The 19,031-nt window shown below is 41.9% G+C and overlaps 1 protein-coding gene across 5 annotated transcripts in view; it reads left to right on the top strand.

Moving 5' to 3' along the window:
- Positions 1-19,031, top strand: part of CRACD (capping protein inhibiting regulator of actin dynamics) — a 131,876-nt gene that overhangs the window by 81,354 nt on the left and 31,491 nt on the right. For all 5 annotated transcript variants that reach the window (XM_037382519.1, XM_037382513.1, XM_037382527.1 and 2 more), the window contains one exon: positions 11,953-12,121. Coding sequence is in view for 2 of the 5 variants with exons in the window: in XM_037382506.1 (XP_037238403.1) it covers positions 11,953-12,121 (169 nt within the window). In the remaining 3 variants the exon portion in view is untranslated. The remainder of the gene's footprint in view (positions 1-11,952; positions 12,122-19,031) is intronic.

Raw genomic sequence — 19,031 nt, 5'->3', positions numbered from 1 at the left:
GATGTTATATCCTAGAATCTACAATGCATTAATTTCCCTTGGTGCTAGTTGTGTTTAATCATCCTCACTAGCGCAGGAAATCTCATACTTTGCCTGGCCACCTGAGTCCCTTCCATTATGTTTCATTCTGGGACATAGTAAATGATAAATAAATTCCAGTGTGAGCAAGTGATGTTGGAGAGAAAGCGCCATTTCCTTTCTCTGTGAAGTTTTATTGTGTCTGACTTGTGGCTAGAATTGATGCTTTTCACCAGTTTAGTGGCAATAGTGCTTCGTTATCCCAGCACAGTGAGGTAGTGTGTGAATAAGCATCATCAGTCACATCCTGGCATGGCAAATCCTCGCCTGGAAATGAAACAGCATGAAAATAGGAAATAGTTTTTTTCTCTTTGTTCCCACTGCCTAAAGGAAAGAAGATGTTTTAAAAGAAAATGTCTGGTTGGCCTAGTTCAGGGGCAGAAAGAGTAGTTCATTTGTGCAAAGGCCTTTTTATATTTGAATTCTTTTGATATTTCTAAAATGTTTAGGTTTACAAATGCTTGAGTATCATTTCTTTATGGCTGCTTCTCCTCTCTGAATTTGCCTCTTCATGAGTAATTAATTTTCTTCTGTCACCATAAAATAGAATGGGTAGGGGGAGATTTCCCTTAGCATCACAGTAGTAGCTTGGGGTTTTCCATTTTAATGGTAGAGACCTTACAAAGAACCCTTTCGTGATATTTCTGTTTGCAGTGTTCATGCAGGTACCTTACTTGGCTGACATTTAAAATGACACTGCTTCAACTTAATAGTGTTTTGTGTTAAAAAATATACTCAGAGTTAGCCGAATAAATTTGATGACAACAGACACCTATTTGAGTGTTTTATGAAGTGAATATTGTTAGTTTTGCAAAGATCAGAAGAAAAACATACGAGAGGTTTTTAATTCTTAGATATTTTTAGGCAAGTCTAAGCTGTCAAATTTCAGCAGATTTCTCTGAGTTTTCCAGTCAGATAAGTGTTTCAAGTGATGTCCTGTTTCTCTGTTGTAATTCTGGAAAACAAAGGCAAACAACGATTGCCTCAATTCTTCAGTTGCCTGCAAATAGCAAGAGCTTCACTGAAAATATACAAATTTTGGTGTGTGTTCTGACTTTTTACTTGTTTTTAATAAATAACAAAGGGAAATATCTTTATATTCTGTATCTTTTATCATGTTGCTGACAAGATGAGGAATTGAGTCAATTTTAAGCTCCTTTTCTAAAGCAGATCTAGTGTTTGAGAAAATTGCCAGAATTTCAGCCCAAAGATTTACAGTCATCTTCCTATAACGAGGATGTCTTACGCAATGCTTGTGTCAGTGCTTGGCCTGGGTGGTGAAGGCAACCCAGGCTGAGGGCTCCAGTGCAGATGTGGAAAAGTTTCCTGTCCTGTCTCTGACTCCGCTCTGTGCAAAAATGGTTCAAGATTTGGATCTGGGGTTCAGCCTGTTGCCTGCTTGCCGTATAGGGATAGGTGAATGAGGAACAATTAGGTAAGGGCTGTAAAATGCTTTGGAGTTTGAAATACAATACTAATATAGAGATTAATGCTAATGATCAAATTTGCGGTTTTGTCCTCATGGTCAGCTTGTTCAAGATTTTTTCAAAATCTTGTTTCTGAAATTGCTGGTAGCAGTGTTGGTTAAGCGCTGGCTCAGGTGGAGCTTTTCTCTTGAGAGCATTCAAGTCAATACTGAGATACCAATTTCATCCTTAAGCTGATAGTAGCCTGCGTTACAAAACCTGTCAATTTCAGAAAAAGGTGGGAATGGCCATCTATCCTTGGCACTCGGGAGGGAGATCCCCTGCAGACTGGAATACCAATGTGTCAGCAGGGGAGGTAAAAGGGTGGTACGGTGCTGTTCTCTGTGCGGCATGGAGGGGAGGCTGTGATGCTGAAGATGCAGAGGAACAGGAGCTGTAAGCCACCTGTGAATAGAGAAGAAGTCTCTATCTTGTTGTGAAGATCTAGCCAGGTCTGGCATATTTCAGTGTTCTGAGGACTTGCGGCTGGGTCTCCTGGTTGCATGCCAAGGAGGCAAGCCTCATCCCTGGATAGAATAGAGAATGTCTCCATGCAGCGCCTGCTTCTTGAAGAGTGGGATAATCTGGGCCTGTGTAAGTAGTGAAAGCTGGTCGGGCAGTGAAAAAACAGGTGTTGGATGTATAGGCAAACTCACAGACTCAGGCCAGCTGTCCCTAGTCTTAATCTGGTCACTGTTATTGTCAATTTATGCAAAAAGGATTTGCTTATCAGAAGAGGTAAGTGAGCCTGGAGGAGTGGTTGGGAAAGGAGAGCGTGCAGCAGAAAGGTGGGGAAGGAGCAGTGAGGAGGTGAAGGTGTCTCCTGCCCTGGCTCTGCAGAGCTCCAGGAGAAGCGGTGGCTCCTTCCAGGGGCAATGGCATTCCCAGGCTTTGGAGGGGAACACAAGAGCAGGTTCTTTACCTCCTGTGCTGCTGGCTAATGTTATTTCCCATGATGTTTTGGTGATGTGCCAGTCTGGGAAATGAGTGCCATGATTCCTTCTGAACACCTTGCCCAACAGGCTAAAGTGGCTGAGGTTTGACTTTCTTCAGGAAAAAAAAAGCCTAAACAAAACAAAAACCTTCCCAGGTCCCTACTTCACTCTGGTTATCACCATGCAAGCATTCACTTTGGTCTTGATCTTTTTACCAGAATTGGCTGGCAAATTTCTGAATGCCATGGTTCGTGCAGCTCTTTTCTTAAGAAATATTTTATTTTCTTTATTTTGCTACCCAGCTGTAAACCACAACAGCATGATTTTAATTCTGTGAAATCAGAGATGGTCATAAGTATTTTAGTTTTTAGACACATTCAGCCTGAGTTTAGCTTAGACTTGGCTTCCAGGTTACTCAGTTATGGGGTTTTTGTGACTCATTGCAAAATTTAGAGCTGGTTCTGAGATATCAGCCTCCTAAATTTGGGGAGGGGAGATGGTTTTGCTGCCTCCTGTTCAGCTTTCTCTTTATAAAATTTAATGAGGAAATTATTAAAATAGAGTTTCTACTGCAGTGGTTGGTAATTTGCTTGGAATAAGACCCCTTTTACTCTTGGCTTTTCTATATCACTTTATAATTCTCTAGAACTTTGAAAGACAACACACAGGCATAAAGTAATCGGTTTGGGGTTCCCCCCACTCCCTGTTTAGAGTTACATGTAGAACTATGCCTGAACTTTTAAAAATTTTTACATCACAGAAGACACATGGTAGTTTTCCTTGTGATCTGTGGAACTGCTCTAACTCAAAAGGTATATTGATAGTTTCCAAAAAAACCCTCCACCAATCAGACATCCCTTATGACTGGGGGCTAAGTTTGTAAAATGAAAAATGGACTCTTCATTTAATCTGATTTATCCAAAACATTTTATCAGTTCATGTGAATTTTAAGGGTAATATTCATCTATTTATTTGTCATTGTAAAAGTATATTAAATGGAAACTGAAAAATGAAAAAAATCACTTGAAGCCATTCTTTGACGCTTGCTAGTTGTCATGGTTTCACCCAGCAGGCAGCTAAACACCACACAGCCATGCACCCACCCCAGCCAAAACCAGGGCACCAGTCACAATGAATCAAAAAAACATTTTTATCTGCTGATTTTCTTCATTAATTGGTTATTATTGTTCTGAGTAGTGACACCGCTTTGAAAGTGCTCCATAAATTGCTAGTTTTAGTGCCTGCGGCTGCTGTACATCACAATATGTCTTTGCCGGTTTCAGTCTGTCAGGCAGTAAAAGCAGAGACTCTGTCTGGTTTTGCACCACAACAAGAAATTTTTATCCAATAAGACTGCCCTTATGTGACATTCAGGAAAGAAACAAAACACCTCAGCAATGTATTAGTTTGTTTGTTCCCTTATAAAAGAAGGAAAAAGTTCCGAATCCCAATCCAAAATACATTGGAGGTACCTGCTTGATCTCAGCCTTGGTTTGTTAGCACCTGGTGATGTATTAGCCAGCTGGGTCTCCTTCCCCTTGCTCAGGTAGTAACCCCTATCAGCTTCACAACCCCCTTCCAAGGATGACATTTACTTTTTTTATAGCTGCAACACAGTTCTGGCTTATAACTATCCTGTGACCAGCTGGTGTGGCCAGGTCTGTCTTCTTGCCATTTCTAGCTGTTTGAGGCCAATTTACTGGAAGAATGTCTCAGCAATATGCCCTAAATGAATGAGTATGTACGTAATATTTCAACATCGCCTCTCATTTCTGTTATCCCAGTTCTCCAGCCATCCAGTCTTTCTGGCGTAACGCTCTGACTCTCCTCTGAGTTCAGGATACTTCTCAACTTTGTCTTATCGATAGATGTCAGCAGCATGCTGTTAGCACTTGTGCCTTAATCGCTGAAGAGGTTTGCTCTATGAGTTTCACGCTCGCCTCATGAAAATTAACATTTTCTATGGTAAGCCAGTAGTTTCTGTGAGAATGATTGCTCCTTCTCTCACTGGTGAAAAAGTGGGAGGTGGTATGATCCAAAAGCACTGACCTGTTCAACACAGGAATTCTTCTAGGGGCTGGAGGGGCAGAAAAATCAGTTCATGTAACACAATCCCCTGCAAGAATAATCTTAGTAGAAGTGATTTGGGTGCAGAATCCTTGTCTGTTGGCAGCCTGTGCCATGGGGAGGGGCAGCTCGAGGCGTTTGGCCACGTCAAGTTGTGTTCCTTGGACTTTGGACTGCTCTGCCGTGGGGCCTTAGGCAAGTCACTTTGCCTCTGGGAGGTTTAGCCTTCCATCTGCGGCCTAGCCAGTAGTTCAGGTTTTAAATGCTTTCAAGCAGGAATTGTGCCATGTAAGAAACGAATCTGCTGAGGGAATCCCATATTATACAATTTTTTTTTACTCAGAGAAGGGAATAATAAGCGAACATCTCTTTACTGCATTGACCTGAAGTGTTTAATGCAGATCTGGAAAACTGAGATAAACCCCAGCATACCAAAAGGGTCTTCCATCATGAATAACTTGAGTTAATAAGTCTTGCCCTAGTAAAATAAAACTTTCTCCCTTCTGTTACATAATGGGTGAATGTTTTGTTGGTGAATCAGAAGCTATTGCAGTCTCTTCCTTTCTAAAAGTCTCACATGCATCACTGAGCCCAGAGCTATTATAAGCAGGTTTTGTCTTAGCCCATATGTTCTGCAATGCAGCCCAGCACCTCAGTAATATCTTTCACATTTACTTAACCCTTTCGCAAATGTCCTTATATGTATGAACTTTGCAAGGTGCTGTCACTGTGCTCAAGATGCATATCCCAAGTTGTTTTAAACTATTTTCTATGTCACCTTCCCCCTGGAAGCTGGGAAAGGAGGACACTCCCTGGCTACAATAAGGTTTGCTGCTGAAGTTTGTACTGACCTTCTCATACTGTCTTCCCTGCCGGGAGTCCCCACTATCCCTAGCCTATCCCACGTGTTCCTAAAGTGACTTGCCTGCTCTTGGTTTGGCTGTGTTTTTCAGAGAGCGGTGTCTTCCCCATGCCAAAGGTGCTGCCCAAGGCTGGCAGTGGGATGGATTAGGGAGGCAGGATGCTGGTGCTGAAAAGAAGGGTTGGGTAAGGAACATGAGGCTTTATGACCTCTAGGACCACTCATTGTGATACTTAATAAAAATAACAGGCACAGAAATACTAAGAATGGCTGAGAAGGCTTTAATTCATAGACGGGAAAAAGAGGAAAACGGGGTCTCAGAAAGGAAGGAAGGTGAGACTCTTGCCCAAGTAAATGAGACTGAAGATGGGATGGGAGAGGTATTTACCTGGCTCTGGTTCTTCTGTTTAATGTCACCTAAATGCTTTAAAACTGCCTTTTACTCCTTGTCTCCATGAATATCCCTTTCCTGCCACTAAAGACCACCGTACTAATCCTTATTCAGCGGAGGTTAAGTCCTTTTGCCTTCAAGTGAGTTAAATAAGGTTTTACTTTCCCTGTTACTTCCTTGTTGTGTCAAGAGAAGTGTTGAAATAGTTCTTGCCTTGCTCTGGATGATAAAAGCATATTATATGGTGTCCGAACATCAATAAACTCTATTATGCTGATTCATATATATTTCCTAAAAGCTGACTGTCTCAGCTATGTATGGTTTCTTTGAAAGGTACAGTCTTTGGGAGAAAGAAAAATCAGAAAATGGGCTGTTGTTTATGGAAATGTTTTTGCTTCTGCAGGTGGCAAGGGAAAATAGACGTTTCTGAAAAGTAAGATTGGTTCTGGCTGTGTTATGGATACTTTAGGTAGTATTACTAGTTTATATCAGGTAATCCAAGAATGCCTCATCATCTCTGTGGGACAAGGTTTGCAAGAAATTGTATCTCTTATAAGATCACTTGATACCCTTGGAAAAACAGGCAAGCATTGGCATGCTATTTTTCCTTTGCTTTGCCTAGGTGTTTCATGAGGCTATTGTGGCTGCACCAATTTGTTGCCCTTGATCTCTCTCAATCTTGTTTTCATTTACTGTTTCTCAGGTATTGATTTCATCTCTGGTCATATTATTTCGTCTTATCTCTGTCAGCATGGGACTATTGCATACTGCCTACTTTACGAGCGTTATGTGCTGTCACTAACTGTCTCACACAGTTGAACTCATTGCTGGGAGGTTACGTTATTGAATCTGAGCATCAATCTTTTTTAATATCAATCTTTGTTGTTATGTTAAATGTTTCCTTAGGTTCTTTGGTGTTTGTGCCTCCTTTGTGTATCTGCCCCATGTCCATCTATCAGCCCCAGCTTTCTTTTTAGCTGCCTATGGAAGGGAGGGCAATGGACTGAGGGTGGGTCATGGAGGCAGAAAACGTTCAGAGACCAACTTCCCCTGTGAAATCTGATGAGCTACAATAGCTACAGGAGCTCACACCTATTCTGAATTGTGGGAATGTGGTTAGGCAGAGCAAAGTTTGCCTTCCTTCTCACTCCCAAACAATTTGTTTCCCTTTCCTGGAGGAGTGGAGACACCTCTCTGGGGAGCATTGCTCCCAGCTCTGAACATAAATGTATCAGTAATAACTGAACATCTCTGGGGACTCACAGAAATAGATATACTAAGATGTGGAGTGGGTGGGAAAGCTGGAGGCAAGTGCGGATCCCAGTTTACTGGGTAAGCTCTGCCCTATGAGAAAAGACTGGGCAGGGGGAGCCAGAACGGCTTTTTTTGGTGAGGAGCTGAACAGCAAAGTTGTTTGTGCAAATGCACGGCCAGTCCAGGGCTCAACAGGGCAGTGGTAGTGGCTATCCTGTTATTTTAAAAAGAGCATGAATAAGCATACCATTAGCTTAAAATCAAGGCAGAGTGTTTTATTACTGATACTGGCAATGTACATCATAACAGCCTTTTTCTGCTGTAGAGATGTGATTAGAGATGTCAGTCAATTTGCCCTCTTAACAGTGTTCTTTAATTCCCTTTTCTGACTTGGCTGCTGTATTGTGCCTGCAGCCCAGTAACCCGCCTGCCCTCTCCCTGCCATGCAGTTCTTAATGCTGTGTGCGTGTGGATTTCCATTCTCTAAATTCTTTATAGAAATTCCTGTTTGATTTAATAATTCATATCCTCATTAATCTAGCCTATTACACCATATTTTATACCCATTAAATTCACTAACAAGGAACACATTATTTTGCAGACAACTCCTGTGCAATATCTCATACTACAGATAATACAGTAATACAGACGGGTGCTGCATTTTACATAATGAGCAAATGTCTGTTAAATCTCCGCAAATCCCATTGAAAACCCGAGGTTTTGAACAATCTTGGCCAAATGTAACTTCAACTTTAAGAAGTCACTATAAATCCTGCTTTTATTTATTTTTTCCCTCAACGATCATCTTCCTACCCACCAGCATTTTCTTGGTCACCTCTGCTTGGAGAGGTTTCTCCCTGAAGGTTTTCTCACCCACGTGACTGTGAGCGCCCCCAGCACCCCAGCAAGGAGTAAAAGCTGCAAGGAACCAAAACCTAGTTAGATATTTAGGTGTCTCTTTGATAATTATTTGAGACTTTCTGTTTCTTGTGTGAAGCTTGCTTTGCTTGAAAATTATTTTTCAGATGTTTCCAGTGGTGTGGTCCCATCCAGCAGCATAGCCTCACACACACCCACATTGTGCCTGTTGCTTAGGATACATTACTCACTTTCTTTCCAGTCATTTAGATCTCTTCCCTATGTAAGCGTAATAGTTAAATCTTTATTTGACCTGTGCTTCTGTTGAGGGTTTTGTGCAGTTTTTGAAGGCATTACAGCCTAGGAATCCATATGGATTTGGGTGACATTTGAGCAATTTAACTGCAAGCTATTTTATGGGAATTCGTCAGCTGGTGCGTTGCTAAGACTTTGCCAGCTGGAGTCCGAAGGCTGTGCCTGATTTACCAGCAATGAAGCCCATTGCACCCACCTTTTATCTTTCTTGGGAAGCACCCTAGAGTGAAAGAGAGTGTGAGAGGAGTAGCTGCTCCTATCGGTCTCCCCGCTGTCATTGGGAGTGGAGGGACCATGTGCTGCCTTCACGATGCCGATGCTCTCCACTTTAACTGGCTCTGTGTTAGGCACTGCATGTCTTTATGCAGCTGACAAATTACATGACAGGTTAAAGATTATTCTAATCTGCTCAGCTACTCTTCTGGAATAAGCTGAGAAGGGAGCGTTTACCATATGTGCTGTGTTATTCTAGCTAGCGTATCCAACCTTGTTTATCTGTCGCCTTCACACCTCATGTTTTTCTGTGATTCAATACTGATTTCCTGGTAACTGTTTACAGCGATTTGAAAAAGAGAGGCTTGCCAAGCAGACAGGAAAATACTTTAATTGCTGATTCCCCGTGTTCTCCTGGGGCTGGATCTGTAGGGTTCCCATTTGAGTGATTAAGGAGAGAAGCAAATGGCCCATGTAAGCAGACTTGCTTCCTGGCTATCTCAGCAATTGTCCTTGACACAAGTTGACAGCACTGGGTGCTCCAGCCTTCAGCCTATCCTATCCTATTTTTTTTTCTTTCAGCAGTATAGGCAGACAGGGGGGATGAGTCATGTTTGAGCTCTAGCATTAGAGACTCAAAAAGCTTCTGTGCAGGGCATTGTCTGTTGTATTGCCAATGTTTGGGTTCCTTTTTGTACTTGTTTTACTGTTATAGGAAGCATTTTACCCTGTAGGTGCTATCATCCCACATCTTCCTCCATAACATCTTGCAAAAAATTTACATAAATAGATTTTTGTCTTAGTGGTCAGGCATTGCCTCCTTAGAAACCTGGAAGGGCTGGCTGCTCCTTTTCTCTGCACTGGTAGGATGTGGAATAGCGTGTACAGCCTGTACAGGGAAGGTTGTTCATCAGTTTTGCAATGAGTCACGAAGCCTGATTTAAAGAATTCACACTTAGTAATGTGACAACTGTGATGATGGGGTATGGAGCGGGGAAACAGCTAAGGGGTATATTAAATCACATGGAGAAAAGCAGATCTTGGCTGGAGATAACCATGTTGGCTCTCACCCATTTTGATGAAATGACAGCTGTGTTGACCTGTCTTATTTGTCCAACACCTAGATTCATAGTTGGTGAATCAGTGCAGTAGATTTTGAGTTGAAGTAATTCACAGTTATATCTGAAGACCTCCAAAAGAGGAGGAGGCAAGAGCAGTGTGGATGAATGACACAGTGAGAACCTTTTTTTAAAAAGCTGTAGTTGAATTGATTTATGCAGTAAATTGGATTAACCAGCAGAAATGGCATCACGCAGCCTTCCTTTTCAAAGAAGACTGAGGAAGAAGGCAAGGTGGGAACTGTGGAGAAACAGCTCTTGCACCCAGTCTTGTGTCTGGTACTGATGCTTTCTCTCCTGTATGCTCTGTCGTTTGATTTATGAGTTTTTACAGGCAGTCTCTGAAGTGCATGAAGTGTTGGGGCAGCTGTGGCCTAGAGCAATAATTCCTCTCTTTCTCTGCACGACTGCCTGACTGTCTGTTGGGGGCTTTGTGTAAGAACATATTTCTCTAAAGTCAGAATTGAGCAGCAAGCAATTGGTGTGGCTGGAGATGCAAGTTGGTCAGCTTATAGAAAGCAGAGCTAGGGGACAGGGAGCGCAGACCCCTGTACCCCTTTTTCTTCTGTGCTGGTAAAACTGCTGTCTCCGTGGTTGTTGATTTTCTTATCTGCTCATTGTGGGTCAGTGATCTGGATCAAAAAAGTCTAATGCTGGGCCTGAATTTGAGGTTCATAATTCAGCTTTTTATTTTCATGCTGCTACTGGGATGCCTGGTTGTCTTAATGAAGTAGCAGAAATGCTGTGTATCTTGACAGCCCAATGAGAAGAATGACAGCGGTGTAAACTTCTCAGGGATCTGTAAAGGAAATGCAGAATTGCTATCTGTTGCATCTTTGACATTATAATTTCAGGCTAGGTTTTCTACTTCATCCACAATCAGGTACAGATGGATTCACAAAATGTAGCTTTCTGGCTCTTTGTGTAAGTTTGATTCCACCCCTGGGTTCAATTCGGGCTCATTGGCGCCATGCTAGTTTGGAAACCACTTGTCACTGGAAGCAGCCAGATCACGTTGTGCTTGGGTACATTTTCTCTCTCTAACTACCCTGTAGTTATGCCTCTAGCAACTACAAAGAGGTGTTACCCCGATGTGGCCTTGCCATATACAGCTATAGCAGAGTAGAGTGTAAAACCTGATGTGGTATTGAAAAGTACTGTTGGCCTACAGAAGGTTTTTCATGTTTCCTGGGCAAGTGTTCCTACACAGGCCTCTACATACTTTGCAACCAGAATTTCTGCTTTCAGCTCAGCAACGGCTCGTAGAAGAGTAGAGCGTGCTGAGGCGGTGCGTATACACACAGCCTGCAAGAAAAGCACATACAGGGATTTAAATAGCTTATGAAGATATTTGTCACCAGTACAATATGATGCTTCTCAAACTGGGTTGTGATAGGAAGAGAAAAGTTGTGTGGTTCTTTTCTTAAAAAAAAAAAAGCCAGTTTTCAGTAGATTCAATGCAAAAATTAAGTAGAAGCAGAAAAGAAATTAAGTTCTTTGACAGTTATGGTGTTTTAGAAATTCTTTGGTGCATCACAGCCCTCAGAAAACCCTTTCTTGGCAATAGTTAACAGGAAACTCTTGGTACTTTTCAGTAGATGTGGGGAAAGTAGTTTGACGCTACTTTTATTTTCTTCAGCCTTTGGTGGAAAAAAAAGTTAATGTTTTTTTTTCTGGTTAACTTTTATTTTTTGTTCCTGTCTCATGTCTGTTTTGTCTTTTTGCTGTGCTTTTTTTGGCGGAGCTTTTAAAATTTAAGTGTCTCAAGGAAGAAATGCTTGGTCAAATTCTGATCTCAGTTACTTGGGGGAAAAAAAAAGTCAGAACAATGTACTGACTTTGCTGATATAAAGCTGGATGTTTATTGAAGTAACCCACCAGCAAACCAACAGAACTTTATCCTGTTCTCTTTGTTCATATGTAAATTGACTTGTCTGTTTATGAGGCTACATAAGTGAAATACAGCTGGTTGTGTTCAAATGCTTTTAATTCAAGGCAACGGATCCAGCACCTACCAAAGTGGGGTGACCAAAGCAGTGCTTGTCTTTTGGTGAAAAGGTCAAAAGTGTGTGGTATAAAGCCAAAAAATGAACCTCAGCATTATATTCTGGCTCTGGAAAATTATCCTTTCTCTTCATCCAAACATTTGGCTTGCACTGACACCTCCAAGCAGATCCTTAAACCCACGAGCAGATGTTTTAATGCTCTTACCTTTGCTCTGTCAGTATGACGTGTCAACAGCAAGTGGCAGCCCTGCATTTACATTGCAAGCGCCGGGCTGCTTCAGGCTGGTGACTTGCTCTTTGACCTCATTCTTCCTTTGAACCTGCTGCTGCGGTGCACGCTCGCGAGCCGCGTCCCTCAGCCCTGCGCCTGTTTGTCTTGTAATCCGCAGACAAGAAAAAAGCAGGCAAATTCCAGCCTTTCAAGAAGCTCTTCAGCAAGAGGAAGAAAAGAGAGCCCATTTCAGACTGCGAGGAAGCCAAACTGAAGCCCAGCCACTCCTTCGGCAACGTCTGCAATGGCACCTTCTCCTCTGACGAAGAGCCAAACGGTGGTCTGAGGTAAGCGCACGCGGGGCTGCTGCCAGCCCATGCGAACACAAGGCTTGTCCTCCCTGCTTCTAACGGAATTAAATTTAAATTCGGCTTCTGCTGAGTGGTATCAAGTTGTACACTGCTTTTTAGGAAGCATGTGCATCTCAGTCCCTCCTTTGAATGTGACACCTGCTGCCATAGACCTCAAGGTCTTGCTTCTTGCATGCGTCACTAATTGGGTACGTGTGCCGGTCTGCAAAAAAAGAAATCCCAGGGTGAAGCAGAAATGAATTTGAATCCGGCTCAGTGATTTAACAGAACTCCATGGCGATCACCTGAGCAGAGGTATTAATGGCAGATGTGTTTTTAAAACTGGGAAAAGGGAAACTTGAACTGGCTGCTACAGATACTTTCTTGTGTACTTTTCCCTCTGAGGTGCTATCTCTGGGTCAGGACAGACACATCCTCTTTCAGTGTCTCAAATCAATCAAAAAGGGATACTTTTTGCATTGTAATTGGGGTCAACAAACAGGCTGCTTTTATTCTGATCTGATTTGAATGTATAGTAGAAGAAGGAAGAGAGGGGAGAGAGGCACCTGGAAATCAGATCATATTCCAGTGGCAAGAGAGGATGACAGAAAGACAGCATGAGAATTTTGTGTAGAAATGGTGGGAGAAAGGAACTGCAGAGTTATCGTCAGCAATCTCTTAACTAGGAACAGAACAGAAGAAAAACAAAAAACCAAGCAAACAAAAATCCAAAACAAAAATAAAAAAAACAAACCACCCCAACAACAACAAAAAAAAACAAGACCAGATGCACAAACTAATTGGGTCAGTAATACTTATTTCACTTTCTGACTGAAAGTCTCAGAGAGATTAGTTGACTTCTGGTCAAAGCCTGCTTCTTTGGGAAAAAAGGACCTGTTTGCGCTGGGGAGTGAGTATCTGAAAGTAACTAAGAAATCTGAGGGTATCAAAAAAACATACCAAATCCCTCTGCCCAAGAAAGAAATCTATCAGAAACATCACACTGCACAGTATTTTCAGTGGTGCAAAATCGTAGCTGTGAATATGTGATTTTTTTTTAAAAAAGATATATTTTTTTGTAAGCTTCTGGATTTTTTTGTTTTTGGATTGTTTGTTTGTTGAAATTCTGTAAGTTCCAGGTTCCATCTTTGGTTTCTGCAGTGCAATCTTGTACACCTCTTTTGCCTGTCCCAGCTTTTCAGAAAATCAAGACTGAGCATAGCCACACTGTAAATGGAGCTGTGACTGACTGCTATTGCATTGCATTACCTGTGTGCATGATGCTGAGACTGTAGGAAGTTACAGTGCCTTTTGCCTTAGGAGTAAACTGATGAACAAGAGCAAAACAAAGGGCATCATCTCACTCTCAGGGGTTTCCCATTCAGAGTAACTGAAAGTGCAGTGCTGTGCCCAGAAACAGTGATACGGGAACTTCTGCTGTTCTTCTAACGGTGAAGCAGACCCTTGTGAGACTGTTAAACACTTGCATTTTTAAACGTATTAATTTTTCTATTTAATAAAGTCATTAAATGTAAGCCTGTGGTAGAATAAATCAGGCTATACAATTTAAGTCACAGGGGATTAGCAAACGTGAAGGGTCCCACATCTCCTCTCAAGTGGAACATTTCTTTCTGTGCCTGTGATTTGTGAGAGGTTCTTCTGTTTTAGCCTGGTAGAAATACTCAGTCAAAACTCTGTTTGTCCTGTCAGGCTTCATGGTGCAAACGTGGTTGGGATTTGATAATAATTTCCAGTTTGCAGGTAGTGTTTATCATGTTGCTCATCTTACAACAAACATGGATGTTCCGTGCAGTGCATTAGATTGCTTTGGGGAGCTTAGTTTTGCCACTCCTTTATGTTTTCAGCAGCATGACTTCTGTCCATTATATTTTTTTGCCTTTAGTATAATTTCAAATGTTTATGAATTGAATGTGAAATAGGCTAAGTAAAATAATATACGTAGCTATTTACAAGTTGTCTAACAGCAGATATATTTCCATACCTTCCACTACTCATATAGAAATAGAATAGAGCAAATACCAATAACTAGTAGTATATTTATATAACCAACATCCCAAGTAGTTTCAAACCATTTGCTTCAAACTCTTCAAGAATGTACAAGGACTGTATATTTATAGAAGCTTAATAAATTTTTGCAGCAAAAGTTCAGGGGTGCTCCTGTCCCTTTAACAGAGCTATATTTCTTCAGCAACCTGTAAAGTACATTAATTTGTTATCTGTAGATGTTTCATGTGGACTCTTTGTTTTGTTTGAGGGAGAGGATGTTGTTATTTTTAAAGATATTAAGGGAGGATTCTGCTTCAGGGAGGCAGAGGCAAGCAAATAAATGAGTTTAGGCTAAATAAGACATCTGTATTGCTTCCAAGACCTAAGCTAGTATTTCACTGTGTGCTGTATTGGCTTACAAGCCTGATCAGCGCTAATGCCTGAATCTCTAATGGAGACTGTGCCAACCGGGTGATGCAGATATACATCTGGTGGAGCAATTTAGGTAATCTGCATATGGTGTAGATTGACTAGCTGAGTTGGAAGCAGCTTGAGAGATCTGCCTGTCCATCCTTTCTTACTCCTGGACTCATCAGATGCAAATAACTTGCTCAGTATCCTGATGTATGCACGCTTCAACCTATTTATTCATCCATGTTGTTTTGCAATTCCCAGGTGGGAGGTTTCCTACTGCAATTTGTCTCGCCCTGCCTTATGAGAGACTGGAATTCCTTTTCCCACTTTTATATTGCCCTTCTTGACTTTACAAAGTTAAAACTGTATTCATTAACTTTCTGTCTAACTTTATGAGCTGGAAGACAGAAGTGCTTATTACAAGACAAGTTGTGTTTGTGGAGCTTCGCTAAAGTCTCCAGAAGCTTCTGTTCTGAGGCTATGATTTGGCACTTTATAAGATTTTATATTTGTTTTATTTGTCACAGTTGACACTAAGCAAGTATTGTGAGGATATACCTGAAAGGGCACCTGTGTAGTGCCCTGTGAGAAGTTTGTCATTCTGGGTTGATGTGCAGAGGCAGCAGGGAATTAGATTTTTCGTGCAGAGGGTACAGTAGAGTGCCTGTACTTGGGCTGAATGCAATATTTCAAAGGACCTGGAATCAGACCTGCCAGGTCTTTAAGACTCAAGTGTGACAACACTGATCTTCTTCCAGGGAAAAGTCTCTCAGCAAACTTCAGCCTCTTGAATGTCCCTGTCCATGAAATGGGACCCCTTTATTTGCAGCATCGGGCAGTTCTGTATGAAGTAATCTAGACCAAGAGTATAAAAGTGATCCGTCTACCCGCTTGCAGCTTCAAGGAGCTCCCAAGATGTCTTCTCTCTGTCACATCCAATTTTTATATGCTGGGCATTTTATTTTTTTCCTTTTGCCTTATTAGCCTGATTTCTGTAATTGGCTTTTGTCAGTCTCCCAATTTCCTTTGTAAGTGCCTCATTTTGAGCACCTTCCTGACTCCAGTGGGACCACCTTGGTGCAGTGGTTCTCAGTGTCCACCTTCTCCTAGGGACTTCATCTCGGCAGCACCCTGATTTCAGTAAATAGCTCTTCAAGCCCAAGCACAGCAAAGCAACATATGTCCATTGTAAGACTTTTAGAAACAAAGCATGCTTGGATTGACACGGATCTGTGTAGAACAAGTTTCTTATTTCTGGGTAGTGAGGTCTGTTGTGGGAACAACGGGGTATTCCAGGATGGAAAAGGTTGTAGCAAAGAGCAGCTTTGCTCTCTTCAGTTTATTTGCCTGGATCTTTTTATAGGATTCAGTACAGGTTTTGGTGAAATTAGAGTTGTTTCACCTTTTCTGTAATTCACACTGCAGCTGAGCAGCACAGCAATAGGAGCCACAACCACCTTAGGAGTGGCCATTCCTGCTGTGTCCCGAGTGGCTTGTGGTTAGGGTGGAGGAGTGGGCAAAGCTTTTCTGAAAAGGTCCCGGGTGTCTTGACAGAACAGAAGACATAAGACTAGCACCATGCTCAGGGCTTTTGGTGATCTGACCCTTTCTTGATACCTCAGCTCTTGCCTTTCTCCCTCTTATTAGCAACTTGCTTAAGCCTTTGTGCTCCAAAAGCTCTCTTCTCAGGTATGTGAGCTAGGACTTTTCACTGCTTGTTGCAATTTTATCACTTACTACAAATTTGCACTAAATGCCATCAGCTTGCCATTTTTTGGTTTGCTTTTTAAAAAAAAACACGCTACCGGAGTGCAAAGATGCCTCAATATATATGCTGTATGTAGGTATGTTGTAGTTTGCATATGATCCTGAGAAGTCTTCAACAGGGTTTGTCTCTGCAACTCTTCAACCTTTTATGCCAGGTCCCACTCTCCTTTTATGTCTCCTTTTTCATTCTTGTCCTTGGCCCTGATCATGACTAACTTCATTTTCGCTCCAGTAATCCCAGAACTTTTTATACTCCGGTCTTCACTTCTTCCACCACATATGCTGTCTTGCTTTAGTCTCCATGAAAGGTTAGGTTGCCTTACTGTCCACTTGTCCTCCCCCTTGCCTCTGTTTCAGATGTTTTCATTGCATTCCCCCTCTAATGATCACATACTTTATTTCCTTCCAGATACTGCATGGCAACTGTCTTTTCAGCAGCTGGTGAGGTCTAGGGCAAGCAGAATTGTCACCTGTAGTATAATGTACTGTCTTATTTCCTCTTCCTTTCCTTCCTTATAAGCTACATAGCACTTCTTCCTGCCAAGGCTAACTTAGACTTTTCACAAACATTTGCTGCTATTTCATAGAATAGTGACGCATGCAATGGATTGCCGGGTCAAGTGTGAAAGTTTGACCATCTAGAGTCTACTACTAGTCTACTACTATTTAGGCTAGTCTACATATTTCTATGATAACTGGTGAATTGACCACAGTCCTCAAACTGCGTTAGGGATTCACTTGCAGAATCACTGGAAGCTAGAAAGATGCTTTTCTTTGCTCTGCATACTGAGGCTTTCTGAAATCAGACAATGTGGTGAATAATTACATAAAATTAATGTGCCAAGAACTGTCTAGTCCCACATCATTACCTTCTTGACTGACAGCAGCAAGGGCAGGGCTGCTCCCTGAAGGAAGGCAAGGGGAGCACCAAGGGGTATCCCACAGCAGCGTAGAGGCTTTGCTGCCCAGGGCCCAGTCACACAGTATCTACACAAGGCAAGAAGGACAGATGCTGGCCAGGTCCAACCAGAAGCACAGATAAGGTGATACCTGGATGATAAGGCAGGTCTGAGACTGAGAAAGAAAGTCATTCTGTAGGTCAGGATCAGATCCACTGATCACACAGCAGGTCCACATTTGCGAAGGTAGGAGCAAGGGCAGGCCAGGAAATCCGTCTGCAAATTGAAGGCTGGATCGAGATGCTTCGTGACCAGGCACAGTTGTGAGAGTCCAGAACTCCTCCAGCATAGCTCAGGCAGGGACCAAAGCCTCAACTGTGATCTTAAATAAAGCTTGTGGACACATGCGTGCGGGTAGAGGTCCCTAGATAAGGCTAGTCAGGGATGTTACAGCTTATTAGTGCACTCAGGGCCTTGATACTTCCCATGATTACTTCTTATGCCCTTAATTAACACGATTTTAGTTAGATTATTAGCATGTATTCAAAATGCATCAGGAACTTTACGGTAAGTTCATAGGTTACAGAACCCATGATGACACCAAATGGGAGCTTTTTATGAGATAACGTTGTATGATGTCTTTGAAATGAGCAGGATTACTAACAGAGAGGCTGCAAAACAGGTCATTGGCATCAGAGGGGCTCTGGTGGGTTGTAACAATAGGACTGTGACGTTTTGCTAGAGTTAGTGCCCTGAGGTGCAGCAGTCCCTGAAGGTGATATGGATATATCTTTGGACTGAGCACAGAAACGATCTCTAAGTTTACTTTATACAAAAGAATCCTTCAACTACCCTGCTGAAAAAGTCTCCCTTTTGCCTGTTTAGCTTGCAAGGACTGTGTTCATGGGTTTGTTAATGGAATGAAGTGACACACTGTCAGAGCACAGCTGTAACTCAGAGTTATATTGCAGCATGGACAACATTCCCCATTCAGGCATGAGTTAGAACCAAAACTCACATTCCAGCATGACAGATGAAAGAGAGGACACTAAAAATACAGCTCAGGATTATGATCCATTTTCCTCTCTTACAGTATTAATGCATCTCTGGAATGACTAGAAAATACAAATTATGTTTTTCATCTCTAGCTGCCCTGGGGACATTAATGGGAGATGCAAAGAGCTGGAATCATGTATCTATTTTAAAACAAAAAATTAAGTAAAGGCAACTTATCACTGCACTTGTCATTTCCCTTGGACACTATTCTGGGAGGTGATTCTCAGATGTCCTTGAAGGGATTATACTAAGGGTCAATACCTGGGTAAAACAAATTCATTCCTACTTTGCATGCTTTGTGATTTTTTTTAGTGTTAAAATGGGTTTATGTTAAAAAGTTGACTTTAATAATTACAGAATTGGTTTCTAATGGAAATCTAAAAGAGTGAAGATCATGAGACGGGTATGTTTTTGGAGTCAGTCTCTACAAGCATGAAAGAGCAGAACAACTCATTCTTTCCCTTTATTTTCCAGTTTCTATTTCGAACTCTTTAATATCAGAGTGGGAGGAACATTTATGACACATTGAAGAGGCAATTGGTGGTACTTTTCTGTACTACAGTAAGGCACCGATATGGGATCACGCAAAAGCTGAGACCTTAGTGTTCCCTGCTAGCAAAACATCCCCTTTCTAAAGACACCACATTTATCTTTGAGAGGAGAAATAGCTCTGGAGAAAAGCAGGGTCTAAAATGTAATAGCCACCAGTACTGAGGTAGACTTAGCCTTGTATCTGCGCAGCATTACCCCTGCACATGTACTTA

The sequence above is a fragment of the Falco rusticolus genome, chromosome 1 (genome assembly GCF_015220075.1).
Source record: "Falco rusticolus isolate bFalRus1 chromosome 1, bFalRus1.pri, whole genome shotgun sequence".
Lineage (NCBI taxonomy): Eukaryota > Metazoa > Chordata > Aves > Falconiformes > Falconidae > Falco > Falco rusticolus.
Note: the sequence above shows the minus strand (reverse complement) of the source record. Positions and strands in the feature narration are given on the sequence as shown.